General features: G+C 46.8%; 1 protein-coding gene across 1 annotated transcript; it reads right to left on the bottom strand.

Moving 5' to 3' along the window:
• Positions 1-1389: 1389 nt before the first annotated feature.
• On the bottom strand, positions 1390-3326 carry LOC123042099 (desmethyl-deoxy-podophyllotoxin synthase). The gene is made up of 2 exons (XM_044464621.1): positions 2295-3326; positions 1390-2193 (listed from the first exon to the last, which is right to left on the bottom strand). Exons 1-2 carry the CDS (start codon positions 3234-3236, stop codon positions 1567-1569), a joined length of 1569 nt encoding a protein of 522 aa, XP_044320556.1. The 5' UTR covers positions 3237-3326; the 3' UTR covers positions 1390-1566.
• Between the last annotated feature and the right edge of the window lie 17868 nt (positions 3327-21194).

Genomic DNA, 21194 nt, shown 5'->3' with positions numbered 1-21194 from the left:
GGGAAAAGATCAAGAGCTCTCAGGCGGCAGCTGCAAGGTCAACTGGGAACGGGTTTGCTCCCTGATCGAGCACGGTGGCCTCGGCATTCTGAGCCTGTCGAAGTTCAGTCGTGCGCTCCGGCTACGATGGTTTTGGCACAGCTGGAAAAACCCCACTCAGCCCTAGGTGGGAACGGAGCCCCCCTGTGAAGCCTCAGACCACGCCCTCTTCAATGCCGCGACGATGGTGACCATTGACAACGGCAAGACGGCGAGCTTCTGGCACAACTCTTGGCTAGGGGCGGTGCCGCTCAAGTTCGGCTTCCCAACGCTTTTCAAGCACTCAAGACGTAAGGGCCGAACTGTGGCTCAAGCTGTTGCTGGCAATCGTTGGATCTCGGACCTGGCACATGGCAACACCAACGACCTGGTCAGCGAGGTTCTGAACCTACATCGCCTTCTTCAGAACCCACAACTATCCGTGCAAGAGGAACACCAAAGACCAGATTCGCTGGAATTTCGATGGATCAGGCCAGTACAGCTCCCACTCCGCTTACACATTGCAGTTTCTGGGATCGACGACGGGCTTGTATCAGGACATGATCTGGGGTACTTGGGCCCCGACGAAGCTCAAGATCTTTGCTTGGCTGCTCCACCAGAATAGGTTGTGGTGCAACGATCGCCTTCAGCGGAGAGGCTGGACAAACGACTACTTCTGCCAGCTATACCTTAGAAACCTTGAGAGCTCTGCGCACTTATTCTGAGACTGCACCTTCACGAGGATGATCTGGGCTGTACTATCCTCGTGGCAACACTGTCAAGGTCTAAGCCATGCCTGCGAAATCAGCGACAAGAGCTCACTAGAGAAGGTGGCTACCATGATCTCAGCAACATAGCCAACATTCATCAAACGAACAAAAGCCTTGATAATGCTTGCACTATGGAAAATCTGGCAGCGTTTCCAGGAGAACGGAGGCAAGGGTGCAAGACGTGCTAGATGACATTAGGAAAGAGCTTAGTCTGTGACAACAGAGTGGTGTCAAATTCCTCCAGAGCCCCTTCGGGGATCTACCATGAGATTGTAGCCTAGGCTATGGTGCAGTTGGCACCTCTTTTCCTTATTTTCTTTTCTTATCTCCTTGATCCCTGGATCACCACATTTGTCACTTTTTCACCGCTCCTGCTTAATCAATGAAATCCTAGCCTAGGCTGGCACTTTCAAAAAAAAAAGGTTTTGACCGCCATGTTTGGTTAGGCCAGACCGGGAAATTTGTGTTCGTCCCTACCAACATTGTGACGCAGTAATAAAGCTTTGTGAGGTTCTAAAAAAAATATCTGGTCAATCAAAAACAAAATCTAAGCCAGCTTATAGTACAGTACGTATCTGAAAGCAAAAAATCAATGCCCAAAACGATCGACTAACCCAGAGTTATTTTTCAGACGACTTACATGTAACTAAAGTGTTAAAATAAACTGTGAAATAAGAACATGCTCACAAACTGAAAAATAAAAGTTCACGCCATCTCCCATGTGACTTGCTACTACTATAATACCCCCTGTCGATTAGCAGAACCTGGCTAGCTAGAGCTAATAGTCTAGTGGTAAGGGCGCTCGGACCACCGGAACAAGCAGAAGGTCACGGCGCAGCCGCACCGTGACTCCCATCTTCTCGGTCACGTCCAGCTCCTCGGCCTCCGCCCCGCCGGGCAGCTCCCAGTCGAAATGGTACAGCAGCCCGGCGAGCGCGAGCTCCACATTGGCCAAACCGAACGACATTCCGGGGCACATCCTTCGGCCCGCCCCGAACGGCGTGTACTCCATATCCGCCCCCTTGAAATCGATCTCGCCGCGCTCGAACCTCTCCGGAATGAACTCCTCGGCGGCGTCCCAGTGGGCAGGGTCCCTGCTAATGGCCCAGGCGTTGACAAGCACCATGGTCCCCTTGGGCACGTCGAAGCCCAGGACCCGGCAGTCGTTCATGCACTCACGCGGCAGCAGCAGCGGCGCCGGAGGGTGCAGCCGGAGCACCTCCTTGATCACCAGGCGCATGTAGTTGAGGCCGCCGAGGGAGTCCTCTGTTACCTTGGGTTGTCCGGCGAGGGCTCGCCGGACCTCGTCTTGCGCCTTCCCCATCACTCTGGGGTTCTTCACGAGCTCGGCCATGGTCCATTCCAGGGTCGTTGCCGACGTGTCGCTCCCCCCGGCGAACAAGTCCTGTACGATTTCGGCACGATACATTACATGCATGAACGACTTTTCTCCATGGACTGATGGAAGATGTGTGGATTCCATGAGTGAGGTGCTTCATTACGTACCCCGACGGCCGACTTGATGTTGTCAATGGACATGGGGAACTGCAGGTGGCCTTCCCGCTGGATCCTCGGGAGCACGTCGAGCAAGCCCTCCTTGTCGTCGTCGGCCGCTCTGTTCTCTTGGTGCTCGCGGACGGCGGCGTCCATGAACGCGTCCCATTCTTCGCGGTGCCGCTTCATCCGGCCCGGCACCCGGCTGACGAGCATCGCGAGGCGGGACGACGGGTAGAGGTCCGGCAAGCTCATCCCAGCGAACAGCTTGATCCCGCGCTGTAGAATCATCAGGAACGTGTCCCGGTCCTTGAACCTGCTCCCGATGATAGCGCGCACCGACGAGTCGGCGGCGTACGCCGACAACCGCTTGCTGAGGTTCACCGGGGCAGACGCCGTTGCCGCCGCTGCCACCGCCAGGAGCAGGCGGCCGGCCTCCTCCTCTCGCACGGTCCTGAAGGACTGAACGCGCCGGGCGCTGAACAGCTCGACGGTGCAGATCTTGCGGATCTGCCGCAACTTGTCGCCGTACGGCGCGAAGGCGATCCCCTCTGTTCCGTCGGGGATAGACAGGCGGAGCATGCGGCTGATGGGGCGCGTGGCGAAGTCGACGTCTCGCGTCACCATGACCTCGCGCGCGGCGTCCGCGGAGGAGGCAACCACGACGGGGAGGTCGCCGAGGCGGAGCATCAGGAGCGGTCCGTGGCGTCGCGCCAGGTCCCGCATGGCGCGGTGCGGCAGATCGCCCGCGAGGTGGTGGAGGTGGCCGATCACCGGGAGTGCCCACGGAGACGGCGGCAGCAAGCGGGCGCCCTCGCGACGCCGGCGCCGTTGCGCCGCGCGGCTGAGGCATATGAGAGAGACGACGATGGCCAGGAGAGGGAGGAGGAGCTGGTAGAGCTGCAGGGACGCCATGCCTTTGGTGGTAGCTCCGACTCCAAGGTCAACTGGCATTTCCCTGCCACCCAGATGCAGTGTGCGTGCTCGACCGCCACTACATGCCCTCGTGCCTGTCCGTATATTCTCGCACACTTGCAGTCGAAGATGTCTGCCCCACGCTCCTAAGGTAGCGATCGAGTCCATATAAGATGTTACATCTAAGATTATCAGCTGCTCGCCTACTACGTGAGGATCGATCCGACGATGGGTGAGAATACAATCTCTACTCCTAAAGAAGGAGTCCGTAAGTCGTCGCCCGTTCGTTCGTCGCTGTCCCCCACCCCATCGATTGGACGAAGTCACCTATCGATCCCACCCCACAGATTTTTTTACGTGACCGATTTTCTTTCTCTCTACGAGCGATGTCGTTCGTCCCTCCCCTCGCTGCTTTCCATACGATGCAGCTCCCTCCTCCGGTTTTCCCTCAATTACGCATGGTCATCTGGTGTTTTTCCTCAATTACGCCTGGCCATCTGATTCTTTCCCCGATCTTGTTCCCGAGTTTATTACCCACAATTGATACCCCTTCCCGATCTTTTCCCCCGCCCTTCTCCCGCTCTCTCCCACCCAACTGAATCTAGGGTTCTAGGACCTCCAACCCCACCCAATTCATGTCACCACGGCGCAGGACGTCTACATCGAGATGGAGAAGGGTGTGGTGTGGATGCGCTGGTGTTGTTGGCCTATGCAGAACTCTCGCCTTCAGTGGATACCGTAGATTGCACATCGGCCATGTTGCCACGGAAGAATAAATAGAAGAAGACATCCATGTGTTTAACTGCCATGGTTTAGCACATCGGCCATATTAAGGTATGAGCTTCTCAAGGACATCGGTGCCGGCACTTCAAGAATAATCAACGGTTGAGAGGCCTAGTAGTACAACAAGACATCGACCACACGGCCGCCATGCGTCGGCGCCGTGTTGCCCTGCAGCGTGCTCACCTCACGGCCGTCTTCCTGCTGTTCCTGATGTTCGCCCTGGCACTAATCTTCCTCCACCGCCACTACTTCAGCACACGGACGTCTTCCTGCTGTTCCTGATGTTCGCCCTGGCGCTAATCTTCCTCCACCGGCACTACTTCAGCACACGGCCGTCTTCCTGATGTTCCTGATGTTCGCCCTGGCGCTAATCTTCCTCCACCGCCACTACTTCAGCACACGTCTGTCTGCCTGTTATTCCTGATTTTCGCCCTGGCGCTAATCTTCCTCCACCGCTACTACTTCAGCACCGGCGTCGCCGAGGCATCATCATTTTTTTTTGATAAAAGAGAGCTTGCCTCTCCGACTTCATTTAAAGAAATCAATTGTTCACAGACTCCAGGACCGAAGCCGACCAACAAAGACTCCCCTAAATCTGACGATGCTATGTTGAAGGAGGGATCCATCCCTCCCTCCTCCCACACCGCATTATGTCAAGATTGGCTAAGACCCAGCACCAAACAGTGCCAGAGAAACCCAACACAGCTAGCGTTAACAGTTCTACTTGCTATTACATAGAGGATAAAGGTCTCTGCCATCTTAGGCCAGAAGTTCAGGTCATAACCCAAAAGGAACAAGAAAGGAGAAAAACAAAAGAGCTAAAGGCAGCACAGAAAAAGATAAGCTTCAGCGTAGTCTGATCTTCAGGAGCCTCCCAGTCTTAGAACTCCAGTCGTCCACTGATGTCTACTACACAACCTTCTTCTTGTAGACGTTGTTGGGCCTGCAAATGCACAGGTTTGTACGACAGTAGCAAATTTCCCTCAAGTGGATGACCTAAGATTTATCAATCCGTGGGAGGCGTAGGATGAAGATGGTCTCTCTCAAGCAACCCTGCAACCAAATAACAAAGAGTCTCTTGTGTCCCCAACACACCCAATACAATGGCAAATTGTATATGTGCACTAGTTCGGCGAAAAGATGGTGATACAAGTGCAATATGAATGGTAGATAAAGGTATTTGTAATCTGAAAATATAAAAACAGCAAGGTAACAAATAGTAAAAGTGAGCGTAAACGGTATTGCAATGATAGGAAACAAGGCCTAGGGTTCATACTTTCACAAGTGCAAGTTCTTCCAACAATAATAACATAGATAGATCATATAACAATCCCTCAACATGCAACAAAGAGTCACTCCAAAGCCACTAATAGCGGAGAACAAACAAAGAGATTATGGTAGGGTACAAAACCACCTCAAAGTTATTCTTTCGGATCAATCTATAAAAGAGTTCGTACTAGAATAACACCTTAAGACACAAATGAACCAAAACCCTAATGTCACCTAGATACTCCATTGTCACCTCAAGTATCCGTGGGCATGATTATACGATATGCATCACACAATCTCAGATTCATCTAACCAACATAAAAGTACTTCAAAGAGAGCCCCAAAGTTTCTACCGGAGAGTCAAGAAAACGTGTGCCAACCCCTATGCATAGGTTCATGCGCGGAACCCGCAAGTTGGTCACCAAGACATACATCAAGTGGCACATGATATCCCATTGTCACCACAGATAAACACGGCAAGACATACATCAAGTGTTCTAAAATAAAGACTCAATCCGATAAGATAACTTCAAGAGGGAAACTCAATTCATCACAAGAGAGTAGAGGGGGAGAAACATCATAAGATCCAACTATAATAGCAAAGCTCGCGATACATCAAGATCGTGTGAAGTCGAGAACACGAGAGAAAGAGAGATCAAACGCATAGCTACTGGTACATACCCTCAGCCCTGAGGGTGAACTACTCCCTCCTCGTAATGGAGAGCGCCGGGATGATGAAGATGGCCACCAGTGATGGGTTCCCCCTCCGGCAGGGTGCCGGAACAGACTCCCGAGAGGTTTTTGGTGGCTACAGAGGCTTGCGGCGGCGAAACTCCCGATCTATCTTCATATTTGATGGTTTTAGGGTACGTAGGGTTATATAGGCGAAAGAAGTCGGTCGGGGGGGTGCTCGAGGGGTCCACGAGACAGGGGGTCGCGCCCTGTGGGGGGGGGGGGCGCCCCCTCTCTCCTGGGCTCCTCGAGTATCTTCTGACTTGATCTCCAAGCCTCCAGGATGATATTCTTCCAAAAAATCACGATGCCGAAGGTTTCATTCCGTTTGGACTTCGTTTGATATTCATTTTCTTCGAAATACTAAAACAGGCAATAAAACAACAATATGGGTTGGGCCTCCAGTTAATAGGTTAGTCCCAAAAGTAATATAAAAGTGTATAATAAAGCCCATAATCATTCAAAACACATAGTAGTATAGCATGAATGCTTCATCAATTATAGATACGTTGGAGACGTATCAGCATCCCCAAGCTTAATTCCTAGTCGTCCTTGAGTAGGTAAATGATAAAAGAAAGAATTTATGAAGTCTGAATGCTACAAGGTGCACAAGTTTGATTAATGATAATTTCAATCACCTTTTCTAGCATGATAATATGTCATAACAGTAGTGTATCTCATAAAACTTCTCACGATAAAGTAACAAGCAATTCACATGTCAAAGCATAGACCATAAACTTTCTTGAAAACTAGCAAACTTCATTCTTAGTCATCAAACAATTGCAATTCATCCTATTTTCTGGAAGGGTCTATGTCAGAGCTTTAATTTAGCAAACTTCACATACTCAACTATCATATAGTCTTCTACAATTGCTAACACTCACGCAATACTTGTGGTTATGAAGTTTTAATCAGACACAGAGAAAGATTGGGGCTTATAATGTTGCCTCCACACGTATTCACCTTTGGGTGATGTCAACAATAATAGTTCATGCTAACTTACATCCAATTGGATATATATATCAGGATCACCCCAACACAAAGTGCTTGCCAAAGGGTAAAATGAAAAAGGGAAAGGTGAAGATCACCTCGACTCTTGCATAAAAGTAAAAGACATAAAGTAAAAGATAGGCCCTTCGCAGAGGGAAGCAGAGGTTGTCATGCGCTTTTAGGGTTGGATACACAAAATCTTAATGCGAAAGAACGTCACTTTATATTGCCCCTTGTATATAGACCTTTATTATGCAGTCCGTCGCTTTTATTGCTTCCATAACAAGTTCGTACAAAGCTTATTTTCTCCGCACTAATAAGTCATGCATATATAGAGAGCAATTTTTATTGCTTGCACCGATGACAACTTACTTGAAGGATCTTAATCAATCCATAGGTAGGTATGGTGGACTCTCATGGCAAAAACTGGGTTTAAGGATATTTGGAAGCACAAGTAGTATCTCTACTTAGTGCAAGGGATTTTGGCTAGCATGAGGGGGAAAGGCAAGCTCAACATGTTTGAATGATCCATGACAATATACTTTAACTGAGATGTCGGAAAACATAAACCATTACATTGTCTTCCTTGTCCAACATCAACTCTTTAGCATGTCATACATAATGAGTGCTCACAATTATAAAAGATGTCTATGATAATATATTTATATGTGAAATATCTCTTCCTTCAATATTCTTTCATGAAATTGTTCAAATGACCAATACAATGCTTGCTAACCTTCAATAAATTTACAACCTCTACCTCTTAGATGTGAAGTCATAACTCCCCATGGGATAAGCAAATGAGACTAAATAATTTCAGATTTATGACATTCAACTCATTCAACCATTTACTCATAAGATATAAGTGAAGCACACGAGTAAATGACAAACTACTCCAAAAAGATATAAGTGAAGATCAATGAGTAGCTAAATAATTATGCAACTATGTGAAGACTCTCTCTCATTAAAGAATTTCAGATCTTGGTATTGTATTCAAATAGCAAGCAAAACAAAATAAAATGACATGGCAAGGATAGCACAACTCATGTGAAGAAGCAAAAACTTAGGTTCGACCGATACTAACCGATAGTTGTTGAAGAAGAAAGGTGGGATGCCTACCGGGGCATCCCCAAGCTTAGATGCTTGAGACTTCTTGGAATATTATCTTGGGTTGCCTTGGGCATCCCCAAGCTTGAACTTTTGTGTCTCCTTAATTCCTCTCATATCATGGTTTCTCTATTTATCAAAAGCTTCATCCACAACAAACTCAACAAGAACTCGTGAGACAGGTTAGTATAAACCAATGCAAAACCTTATCATTTTCTACTGTAACAAATCACTAAAATTATTATTCCACATTGAATACTAAATGCCTCTGCATATTTAATACTCCTATCCTCAAATAGAATCATTAAACAAGCAAACATATGCAAACAATGCAAACAGAACAGCAATCTGCCAAAATAGTATAGTCTGTAAAGAATGCAAGAGTATCAATACTTCCCTGACTCCCAAAATTATGAACTAAAATTCCCACTGTAATAAATTTATCAGAGCTTAATATGCAAAAAAATTCAACATTATACCATTCTCTTACTTTTCTAGAGAATTTGTGCAACAGCGGTAAACTTTCTGTTTTCAAACAGCAACATGTATACTAGCAAAATAAGCATGGTAAAGGCTATCCTTGACTTTTTTTTATTGAAACTAAAGATGAAAAACATTATTCTTAAATAATAGCAAGCAAATACTAACAAAATAAAATGACTCTCCAAGCCAAACACATATCATGTGGTGAATAAAAATATAGCTCCAAGTAAAGTTACCGATGAACGAAGATGAAAGAGGGGATGCCTTCCCAGGGCATCCCCAAGCTTAGGCTCTTGGCCATCCTTAAATATTTCCTTGGGGTGCCTTGGGCATCCCCAAGCTTAGACTCTTGCCACTCCTTATTCCATAGTCCATCGAATCTTTACCCAAAACTTGAAAACTCCACAACACAAAACTCAACAGAAAACTCGTAAGCTCCGTTAATATAAGAAAATAAAACCACCACTTAGGTACTGTAATGAACTCATTCTAAATTCATATTGGTGTAATATCTACTGTACTTCAACTTATCTATGGTTCATACCCTTCGATACTACTCATAGATTCATCAAAATAAGCAAACAACACATAGAAAACAGAATCTGTCAAAAACAGAACAGTCTGTAGTAATCTGTATCAAACGTATACTTCTGGAACTCCAAAAATCCTAAAAAAATTAGAAGTCCTAAGAAATTTGTGTAACAATCCATAGCAAAAAGAATCATATCATAAGCACGTTTCTGTGAATTAACAAAACTAATTTTCTGGGTGCAAAAGTTTCTGATTCTCAGCAGAATCAACACAACTATCATCGTAAGCTATCCTAAAGGTCTTACTTGGCACTTTATTGAAACAAAAGCTATAAAACATGATTACTACAGTAGCATAATCATGTGAACACACAAAAACAGTAAGGATAAATATTGGGTTGTCTCCCAACAAGCGCTTTTCTTTAATGCCTTTCTAGTTAGGCATGATGATGACAATGATGCTCACATAAAAGATAAGAATTGAAACATAACGGGAGCATCATGAAGCATATGACTAGCACATTTAAGTCTAACCCACTTCCTATGCATAGAGATTTTGTGAGCAAACAACTTATGGGAACAATAATCAACAAGCATAGGAAGGCAAAACAAGCATAACTTAAAAAATTTAAGCACATAAAGAGGAAACTTGACATTATTGCAATGCCTACAAGCATATATTCCTCCCTCATAATAATTTTTAGTAGAATCATGAATGAATTCAACAATATAACCAGCACATAAATCATTCTTTTCATGATCTATAAGCATAGAAAATTTACTACTCTCCACATAAGCAAAATTCTTCTCATTTGGAATAGTGGGAATATCATAAGAGACTTGAACACTAAAAATTGTTTCCACATTAAAAGAGTAATGTTCAGAAAAAGGGTAATCATAGTCATGACAAGATTTGTAAATATAATCATCACCACTTTTTATAGCATAAGTTTCATCACAATAATCATCATAGGTAGCAACTTCGTTCTCATCATAATCGATTGAAACCTCTCCCAAGATAGTGGAATCACTAAATAAAGTTGACACTCTTCCAAATCCACTTTCATATTCATCACAATAAGATTCAACATCCTCCAAAATAGTGGGATCACTAATTCCTAAAGTTGACACTCTTCCAAACCCACTTTCATCGATATAATCATCATAGGTAGGAGGCATGCTATCATCATAACAACGTTGCATATCAAAACTTGGGATGCTAAAAATATCATCTTCATTAAACATAGCATCCCCAAGCTTGGGACAAACATTAATTCCAGCAAATATATTCTCAAATAATTCATCCCCATCAAACATAGCTTCCCCAAGCTTGGGCCCTTTCATATCATAAGCATAATTACTCTCATCATTAAAAATATGGGTAGCACCAATAGTAAAGCAATTATCATCATCACAATGAGTAGTAGGAGCAACATCATTTGGGAGGGATACCTTTTTACCTTTGTTGCTCCTTCTTTTCTTTTTCTTCTTCATATTATGTGTGGGTTCAACCTTCCTCTTTGAGCTCCTTATTGATGAGATTGGTTGAATAGAAAGCTCCTCCTCGTTACCTGATTCATTATGAGAAATAATAGGAGGATATTGGGAAGTCTCTTCCCTTTCATTAGTATTCTTATCATCTTCTATTTGCTTTCTTTTATTTAGGTAATTGGCAATATAAGGATTTTCAATGCAATTTTCTGCACAAAACATATAAATCTTTTCTAGATCAATATCAAGGAATTTCTTATGGGCAAATTCTGGAAGGTCCTTAAGTAAACGTTTCAATTCTTCATAACCCAAAAGTAAACTAAGCTCATTGTAATGTGCAAGGGAGATCAAATCATCACAATTTTTGGACATGATTCGGTCATGAAACAATTTGCATTGGAGATGTAAATGACCACGTTCATTGCAAAGTTCACAAGTACGTCAAAGGAATTTTAATTTTTTAGCACTCACATCTAGCCTTTCTTGCAACCATTTAGTTTCTAAATGCTTATGCCTCTTGCAATAAATATATTCTCTATTTGGTGTGTTCATGCAAACATGCACTCCACAAAAGTTGACATGCTCATAAAAGATATTTTCATCATGACTAGAGCAATCATCATTAATACTATGGATATTCAAGAAGTTTATACTAACAACATTGCAATCATGCTCATCATTCAAGGATTTAGTATCAAGCATTTTAATGCACTCTTCTTCTAGCACTTGAGCATAATTTTCCTTTCCATCAAACTCACGAAAGATATTAAAAAGACGAAGTGTATGAGACAAACTCCATTCCATTTTTTTGTAGTTTTCTTTTATAAACTAAACTAGTGATAAAACAAGAAACTAAAAGACTCGACTGCAAGATATAAAGATATACCTTCAAGCACTCACCTCCCCGGCAACGGCACCAGAAAAGAGCTTGATGTCTACTACACAACCTTCTTCTTGTAGACGTTGTTGGGCCTGCAAGTGCACAGGTTTGTAGGACAGTAGCAAATTTCCCTCAAGTGGATGACCTAAGGTTTATCAATCCGTGCGAGGCGTAGGATGAAGATGGTCTCTCTCAAGCAATACTGCAACCAAATAACAAAGAGTCTCTTGTGTCCCCAACACACCCAATACAATGGCAAATTGTATAGGTGCACTAGTTCGGCGAAGAGATGGTGATACAAGTGCAATATGGATGGTAGATAAAGGTATTTGTAATCTGAAAATATAAAAACAGCAAGGTAACAAATAGTAAAAGTGAGTGTAAACGGTATTGCAATGATAGGAAACAAGGCCTAGGGTTCATACTTTCACTAGTGCAAGTTCTCCCAACAATAATAACATAGATAGATCATATAACAATCCCTCAACATGCAACAAAGAGTCACTCCAAAGCCACTAATAGAGGAGAACAAACGAAGAGATTATGGTAGGGTATGAAACCACCTCAAAGTTATTCTTTTGGATCAATCTATAAAAGAGTTCGTACTAGAATAACACCTTAAGACACAAATGAACCAAAACCCTAATGTCACCTAGATACTCCATTGTCACCTCAAGTATCCGTGGGCATGATTATATGATATGCATCACACAATCTCATATTCATCCAACCAACATAAAAGTACTTCAAAGAGTGCCCCAAAGTTTCTACCGGAGAGTCAAGAAAACGTGTGCCAACCCCTATGCATAGGTTCATGGGCGGAACCCGCAAGTTTGTCACCAAAACATACATCAAGTGGCACATGATATCCCATTGTCACCATAGATAAACATGGCAAGACATACATCAAGTGTTCTAAAATAAAGACTCAATCCGAGAAGATAACTTCAAGAGGGAAACTCAATTCATCACAAGAGAGTAGAGGGGGAGAAACATCATAAGATCCAACTATAATAGCAAAGCTCGCGATACATCAAGATCGTGTGAAGTCGAGAACACGAGAGAGAGAGATCAAACACATAGCTACTGGTACATACCCTCAACCCCGAGGGTGAACTACTCCCTCCTCGTCATGGAGAGCGCCAGGATGATGAAGATGGCCACCGGTGATGGGTTCCCCCTCCGGCAGGGTGCCGGAACGGACCCCCGAGAGGTTTTTGGTGGCTACAAAGGCTTGTGGCGGCGGAACTCCCGATCTATCTTGATATTCGATGGTTTTAGGGTACGTAGGGTTAGATAGGCAAAAGAAGTCGGTCGGGGGGTGCTCGAGGGGTCCACGAGATAGGGGGCCGCGCCCTGTAGGGGGGGGGCGCCCCCCTATCTCCTGGGCTCCTCGAGTATCTTTTGACTTGATCTCCAAGCCTCCAGGATGATATTCTTCCAAAAAATCACGATGACGAAGGTTTCATTCCGTTTGGACTCCGTTTGATATTCCTTTTCTTGGGAATACTGGAAACAGGCAATAAAACAGCAATATGGGCTGGGCCTCCGGTTAATAGGTTAGTCCCAAAAGTAATATAAAATTGTATAATAAAGCCCATAATCATTCAAAACACATAGTAGTATAGCATGAATGCTTCATAAATTATAGATATGTTGGAGACGTATCATCCACCCACGCGTCGCTTTGAAAATCTCCGTAGCCACCTGCTCAACTTGTTTTACGCCCTCCTTCATGCGATCTATTCTTCCTTGGTTTTTCTGCAATACACACCATTCATGCAAATTCTTAATGATCATATTCACAGGAACACAAGGATCAATAACCCTGCGATTAAAAAAAACTAGCCTGTTTCTCAGTTTCCACATCATCCAAAGCATAGCCGATATACCCACTGTCATAAGATACTTATCATTTTTTTTCAAATTTGTTAATCCATCTACCAAATATATCATTGATTTTATCAGGAACATCATGTATGTCAAAAGAGCATTTCATAACCATCCATGGCATTTTAGCCACAGAGCAATGTACAAATAAATGTTCTATATCTTCCTCTCGACCACAAAAGGAACATTCTGCATCCCCCTGCCATCCTCTTTTTTTCAGGTTTTCCTTGGTAAGAATACTCTTCCTCAGCAATAACCACAAGAAGACCTTGACCCTGGGAGGCATTTTTGTTTTCCATAGGAATTTGTATGGATAATGTAGTCCATTTTGGATCAAGGGTCTATAACATGTTTTGACTGTATATTTACCATCTCCAGACAAAGTCCATTTAATCATGTCTTGGGTTTCATTGAGTGTCACACTCTCACACACCTCTCTTATGTGCTCCCACAAATGTAGAGATTCCCCACATAACGATCTTTTGAAGCTAACTTTATCAAGCCCCATTTTCAAAATGTGAGCCACCGATTTTTCCTTATCAAAACATATTTTGTAGATGCATGGATAACTATCTTCTAGAGCTTTAGGGCCAATCCACCAGTCTTCCCAGAATCTACTGTTCTCCCCATTACCTATCTCAAATTTACACAAAGAAAAGAAAAAAATCGTGTATTTCATTAACTCTCCCCAAAATTGTGAGTCACCTTTTCTACTTTTGACACTGGTAATACAAGTCTTTTTAATGTATTTATGTCTCAGGATCCCCTGTCACACCCCATCTGTGTTACAAATTTTCCACCACCATTTTCATAGCAATGTTTTATTCATTAAAGCTAGATTATGAATACCCAAACCACCCATATCTTTTGGTTTACATACCTCTTCACATGTTACCAAGTGATACTTTTTCTTGTCATTACTTTCTTGCCATACCAACCTAGCCCTGAAAAAGTTCATTCTCTTTTCCACTCCCACAAGAAGCCCATAAAATGACATCATGAAGTATGGAATCCCAGTCAGTGAGGATTGGATTAAAGTCAATCTCCCAACACTAGCTAACAGTCTCCCTTGATCAAGTATTGTAATTTTGTTTTTCCTACGTCTCCCATTTGCTTTTGCATGGAAGTATTTAGTGTTGTTGTCTCCCCCGACCAATTCATCAACTTTTTCCCTCTGTTTCCATTTGGCCTCCTCCTGTCCCAACAATCTATCTAGTTGAGCCCTAAGTTCCATTTGCTCTTTTCTGTCCTCCACATTCAGTCCATAGCTCTCACATTTTTTATCAATGTTATCAAGTTTGATCAATATATCTTTTTTAGGTTCTCTGTACCATGCATTCATGTTCCTGTTCCATCCTTTCAGGACAGGTCTTAAGCTTCTCAATTTACATTGTCAATTCTCTATATTAGATTTTTTTGAACCATTATTTCTCCAAGTTTTAATAACCAATTCATCCAACCCTTCTCTCACAAACCAGGAGTTTTCAAATCTAAATAAAGGGTCATTTTTTACCACATCTCCAGTATCTAAAAACAAAGGTACATGGTCAGATTTTTCTCTGCAAAATGCAAAGACCTCTGTCAAGGGATATCTTTCTTCCCACTCTACATCACAAAGAACTCTGTCTAGTTTTTCAAAGGTAGGTTGGGTAAGTTATTGCCCCATGTGTATTGTCTACCATGCATATCCAGCTCCCTAAGCCCGGCTTGTTCTATAATCACATTAAATAGGAAGGTCCAATGCCCCGGTGTGCCAGGTTTGTTTTTTTCAGAGGATTTCCTTATAATATTGAAGTCTCCTTCCATCAGGATGGGGTTTATACTTTTTTGAAAAACCCTAGCCAATTCAGCAAGAAATCTTGCTTTTCCAGATGGCTGAGCATCTCCATATACCACCACCAAGTCCCAAATGAACTTGCTTTTTACATGTCGAACAATCATTTTTATTAAATATTCCCCATCTTCCTCAGTAATGACATCTAAAGTAGTATAGTTCACTCCAAGAAATAGACTCGCTGATTTTCCCCTTGATGGGACATGATGCCAATGAAAATCTCTCCCTCCACAAATCCCATGTAGATCATTTTTAGAGAAATGGTCTCTCATAGTTTCTTGCAAACCCATGAAGTCTACCTTCATATCCATTACCATTTCTCTCATAAATCTCTTCTTAATATCCCCCCAAACCCCCTCATATTCCACAAAACTCCTCTCATTTTTTCCTACCCTTTTTTCCAGATCTTTTTTTGTTTTTAATTTTAATGACAGATTTCTTTCCAGAATTTTTGAAAGATCTGTCATTATTTTTATTCTTACCGCCATGGAACATTTGTCTGAATTCCTTCCATCCTTCCATCTCTTCCTTCTCACCACTTTCCAGATCACCTCCCAATAATTCCTCAATATCATGATCCCCTGTATCTATCATCTGAGCATTATTATTGTCCTCATTTTTTAGCACAAATTTCCTCACCCTTTTTGCTGTTATTAACTAACCAGAGCTCAATTCTGGCTTTTTCAACCATCTTAATCAATTGATATTATGTTCAATCTTATCAATATCATCTCCTAAGTTCACCCCACTTTTGCAGCCACCTCATTAAGAATTGTATCAGAGGTATGTAAAATGTCAGGTATGTTTTCCTTACCATAATTGTCTTTATCAGCACCCTCTTCTTTGCCATCTCTTCAATGTTGCAATCTTCTTTACCTTTGTTCCTGTCACTTCTTCTGTACATGTCCATACTCTTGGCATCTAACTCCCCCCTTTAAGATTTCTTAACCATGTGCTCAAAGAAGTCTGGATCCTGACTGGCAGTATAGTCCACAGGCTATATAAGTACCCATCTTCCACTTCTTCTCATCCTAGAGCTTTCAGTTGCTTGTCAATATCTTCCACAGTGTCCATTTTTTCCAAAGTCCCTCCCTCAACTGTATTATCCATGTTTTCCTCCTCTCCGTCTTCAGTCACTGTCGGGGAAGCTGATCCACAAACACCTATGGGACCGGCAGACCGAGCCCCTTTCGGTTCGGCGGGGGGCGGAGATCGCACGAAGAGCGGATCGAGGCGAAGCACACGAGCAGTTTACCCAGCTTCGGAGCTCTCCGGAGAGATAACACTCCTACTGCTGCATGTCTGAGTATATCGAGTTCTTGCTCGGGAGCGCTGAGTGCTACAGTACATACTAGCTGCTAACGAGACCGAGCGTGAGTGTTTTTCTGCCTTCTAACCCCCCTTCTACGTTGCGCATGGGCCTCCTTTTATATGCTCAAGGGGTCACCGACAGGTGGCAACACAGACAAGGGTAAAAATGGAAAGGGAATTGCGGTTGGTACAACTACCTGTATAGTGTATCATACCTAACCCTGACGGCAGGGGACAAAGGCATTAAATGCCCGTCTGCGTCGCCCAAATAGTGCAAAAGGGACCGTCAGGGACGCCACCGCTCGCCACGATGGCAATCTTGTTAGTGTCGCTTGCCACCGCGCACCGCTGGCTGCACAGCCTCTTGCCACGCGCCCTGGAAAGGCCCTCAGGGCGACACGTTGGTGAATGTGCTGGAGCGCGAGTTCAGAGTGATAGCTTGCTGCGGCAAGCGCCTTGCCGCGGTTGTTGTCTTGTCGCGTCCGGAAGCTTGTCGCTCACCGGGCCTCGCTGGGACGCGTGGCGCGTCGCGGCAAGTTCCTTGAGATGCCTTGGTTGGCCTTCCCGGCAAGCTCCTCTTGCCGGGGCCTTGTCTCCTTGGCTTGAATACTTTGTTCTTGAATGGCTCCAAAGGAACCACGGAGGACCTTGGCGGTCACCCGGCAAGCCTTGCCGCGGGGTGCTGCGACTGTCCGTGCACAAGTTCGGGATACTAGGGTACCCCTACTCTAGTACACCGACAGGAGCCCCCGGGCCTGGGCCACACACGGTGCCAAGCGCTGTTGGGCCAGGCCCAAAACAGGGCACGGGCACGCGAGGCCCCGGGTTACGCCGTATCTCACTCCGTATCCACCGCGCCCTCCCCGAACGGCACCCGTCGAATGCGGCGTCGTGGGAGAGATCGTGGGTGGTTTCTTTATTCGGAAAGATGGAACGTCCGCCCCCTCCCTCTTTATAAGCAGGGGAAACAGGGACAGCTCGCCCATCTCGCCAGTTGCTACTCCAATCTCAGAAACCTCCGCCGCTCCCCCCCCTCTTCCCAAAGCTGAAAGAGAGCAGCGCTCCTCCCCCCATTGCCACCAGCAGCACCAACGCCGTCGATCTCCCCCACCACCTCCGCCATGGCTCCAAAAGCCGACAAGGGGAAGGTTGTGAAGTCGGCCGAGGCGCAGCGGCTCGCGGCGCTGCGAAAGGAGCGGGCAATCTTCCCCCCTCAGCTCGCCGCGAAGGAGCTGAGGGAGTATTACTACCTCTTCTGGCCGACGGAGACACGAGCGCATCCGCGCATGAAGGTACTCCCAGCTGCCGCTTTGGAACTAGCTCCAAATGGATATCCCTTCTTCGCGTTGTTCTTCTACTGCGGGCTCTGCCCGCCTTTCTCTGAATTTTTCTGCGACATTATGAACACCTACGGGTTCCGCCTCCTTGATTTCACCCCCAATGTCGTTCTGACCATGGCAGTTTTCGCAGAGACACCGGTGGTAACAATCAGGCCAAGTGTCATAGAGAGCACATGGAGGGATCCCTTCCCAGGTTGGATGGAAGGAAACAGGTAAATGCTAAACCCAAATCTGAGGTTGCGGATGTCACATATATATGTGATGCATCCTCGAGCGTATGTACTCGTTCTCGAGTTAGGAAAGCACTTGTTGGCATTGGCGTCGGAAAGTAAAAGCAAGCAAGTAGTTTCGGCATTGGCTACTACTTCTTCCCCATGGGCCAGGTTCTTTTCTCGAAATAGCATAAGTGATCCTGCGAAACCGGCGATGCCAGACCAATCAAGCGTATCATGTCGCTGGTCTCGCAAATCGGCCAAATAGGCCTCCTTTTTGGAGTGAACAAGCCTTTTCCCTTTGATCCCTCACGTACCGAAGTTCAATAGCGGTAGGTACCAAGGAGAAGACGAGTCAGGGCCGATTGACAAGACTAGCTAGGCTGACCTTCCAGCCATACTCCATCCAATATCGAACGGCCGCTACTGACACTTGAAAAAGCTGCTTTCAAGGTCTCGTCGCTTCGGTGAATCACTTGAGCCCATCTCTGCGAAAACTTTGTCGGAGTCTATCCAAATGTAGCTCTTTTTCGCCACTTCTTTATGCCCCAAGTTGAGAGAGGGGAGCCTTTATCCGGTGGAATCGCCTGGATCTCGAGAACTGGCAAGAAGGGAGCTTATCTGGAGGGGGATATCCGCAGCAAGTGGGAGGAATGGAGAGCAGATTGGTGCTAGATTGTCGAGGAGAACCCGCAGCCATTTATCGCCCAGCGCCAAGCCCCAGTAGCGCGCGGCAACGATTGGAGCAACGTGGCCCCGGAAGACGATAGGCTGAAGATTGCCGTCACCCGGATCCTAAGCCTCAGGCTTGCTGGGCTCACTGTAGGCGCCGTTGGCGCAGATTTTCTCCGCCGCCGCATCGCCCCCCTGCAGGAGAGGAGGAGACCCGCCTGGGAGTTCCAGAATGCGGCGGATATCATGAGGCTGCGCCCGGGCCTCAACTTCAACTTCACTGTCCTGGAACTGGATGCGATGCTCCTGGAACTGTTCAAGCACGATCCTCAACATCCCGGAATGTTCAGGCTGCCGAGGGGTATCGTTCCGCTGTGCAACAACTCCTCGCTCGACCGCATCCGTGCAATGATGCCGCTGTGCGATTCGCATGGAATTGTCCCAACTTGGCAAGAGCCTGCAGACGACGTCGTGCAGGAGTTCTTTAACGGCTTGGTAGAAGTGCCGGTCCGCTCCGATGAACAGAAGAGCCTTACTCGCGACACCACCGATGCGGAGATGCAGCGCATCGCCACTAGGCTGGAAGAGGCGGCGGCAGCCGCTGCCGCGGGCGAGTTTGGATTCACCGTGGAGGAGGCAGAGGCAGCAGAGGCGGCAAGCCTTGCCGAGCGAGAGGAGCTTGCCGGCGAGGGAGAGCTTGTCGGGCCTGAAGCTGAGTCGAGCGAGCCTGCCGAGGGCGCGAGTGACTCGTTGAAGATCAACTCCTCCTCTCCCTCATCTTCAGACAGCTTGCCGCAAGCGGAGTCCCCATCTCCACCAAGAAGGCATCTCCGCAAGGCCGGTGACGTAGCGGGGCGGCAGACGGGTCAACAGCCGCCGCGCCGCGCGACACGCTCTACCGCGGCAAGCACTGTTGCCACGGGAGCACCTCACGCCGCTGCGGCAACTGGAGCGGGGTCTTCCTGGTCCACCGCTTCTGCTCCTGCCAAGCGGCTAAGGGAACCTACTCCTCCGCCTCGTCGCGCCGGAGGCGAGCCGGACTTCGATCTCTCTGCGCTCAGCTCCGACGAGGAAGAAGAAGAGTAAGATTCTTTGTTGTACTTGTTGTTCTTCAATTCTTGCTGTTTTGTCTTGTATCTGATTTGCTTTACTCCGAACCCATTCCTTTTCAGGACTCTGGCCCAGAGAGTGGCGAAGAGAGCCAAGGTCCCGGTGATTGTCATTGAGGACGAACCCACCGCGACAGCAGGGGACGTGTCCGAGACCACCTTGCCGGACCCGGCAACTATTCCCCAAAGCAGCCCCCAGCGCAGCCCCCAGCGTAAGTATATGGTTTAATTCTTGTTGTTAGGCGCGCATGGGTGCTCTTTCTTTGCTGACATCTGATTATTGGTTTGCGTAGGAGCAGAGCATCCTCACCAGGAGTGCCCGGAAGCCGCTCCCGACGTGCCATCTGCTTCGACTACACCGCCAAGGGAGGATTCCCCGGCAAGGGAGCGTTCTCCGGCAAGGGAGAAGTCTCCGGAAAGGGACAGTTCTCCGGCAAGGGACAGCACCAGCGACCCCCCGGTAGCGGAGACCACGACTGTAGATCCTAGTACAAGTAATCCTCTTGCTTGAAAACTTCCCTTGGGTTCTTCTTCTTCTGATTTTTTTTATTTTGAATATTTGCTTGACTTTTCTCCCTTTTCCGGTCGTCAGATCCATCTGCCACGGAGCCGATGGAAACCGAGGTCGCCAGCGAGGAGAACGCGCGTGGCAATACCGACGACGCCGTTGCCACCGAAGAAGAAGCCGGCGCTGATGATCCTGCCGGCGAAGAGGCCGCCAAAGCTGCCGCCGCAGAAGCTGGCGAGGGGTCCGGCAATCGCACTGACGGCCCCGAGGCCGCAGGAGCGTCAGGCGCTACGCCGACCGCCGATCCCTCCGCCGCTGCTGCAGCGTTAGGCTCCGAAGAGCCCCAGCCCGGCGCCTATTTGAAGGCCGGCGATGGCGTCTTCATCAAGCTCCCCTGGGCGTCAAGCTCCAGGGCGCCGGTCGAAGGAGAAATTTTTGATGAAGAGTTGCTCGCCTCCGCTGGGCTGACGCTGGTCGACGCGCCGAGCAGCAGCAGCGGCGAGCCTGAGGAGGAGCGGCTGCTGCGGAAGCTGTTGTCGCTCTACCGCGCCCGGCAGGCCAAGATGGAATCCCGAGAAGCGCTTGTCGTGAAGGCGGGAGTGGATATCGAGAAGCGCGCGGAGGAGCTCCGGGGTCTCAACCAGGAAGCTCTCCGGTCCCTGGCAGAGGAGCGGGAGCAACTCGCCGAGGAGCGGAAAGCCTTCCTCCTCGAGAAGGCTGAAGTTCAAGAGCAACAGCGGCTTGCTGCCGAGAAGTTGTCTGTGCAGGAAGGCGAGTTGGCGCAGCGGAAGGTTAACCTTGACAGCCACGAGGAGGAGCTTGCCGCGCGCAAGCAAACATTCGGCGGGGCTCTCAA

The sequence above is a fragment of the Triticum aestivum genome, chromosome 2B (assembly GCF_018294505.1).
Source record: "Triticum aestivum cultivar Chinese Spring chromosome 2B, IWGSC CS RefSeq v2.1, whole genome shotgun sequence".
In the NCBI taxonomy this organism is placed as follows: Eukaryota; Viridiplantae; Streptophyta; class Magnoliopsida; order Poales; family Poaceae; genus Triticum; species Triticum aestivum.
Note: the sequence above shows the minus strand (reverse complement) of the source record. Positions and strands in the feature narration are given on the sequence as shown.

Excerpts from the sequence above, each read along its gene's own strand:
- LOC123042099 (XM_044464621.1), bottom strand. The coding sequence starts at position 3,236 with ATGCCAGTTGACCTTGGAGTCGGAGCTACCACCAAAGGCATGGCGTCC. Across the intron at positions 2,194-2,294 it reads ACATCAAGTCGGCCGTCGGG|GACTTGTTCGCCGGGGGGAG; the intron begins GTACGTAATGAA and ends GAAATCGTACAG.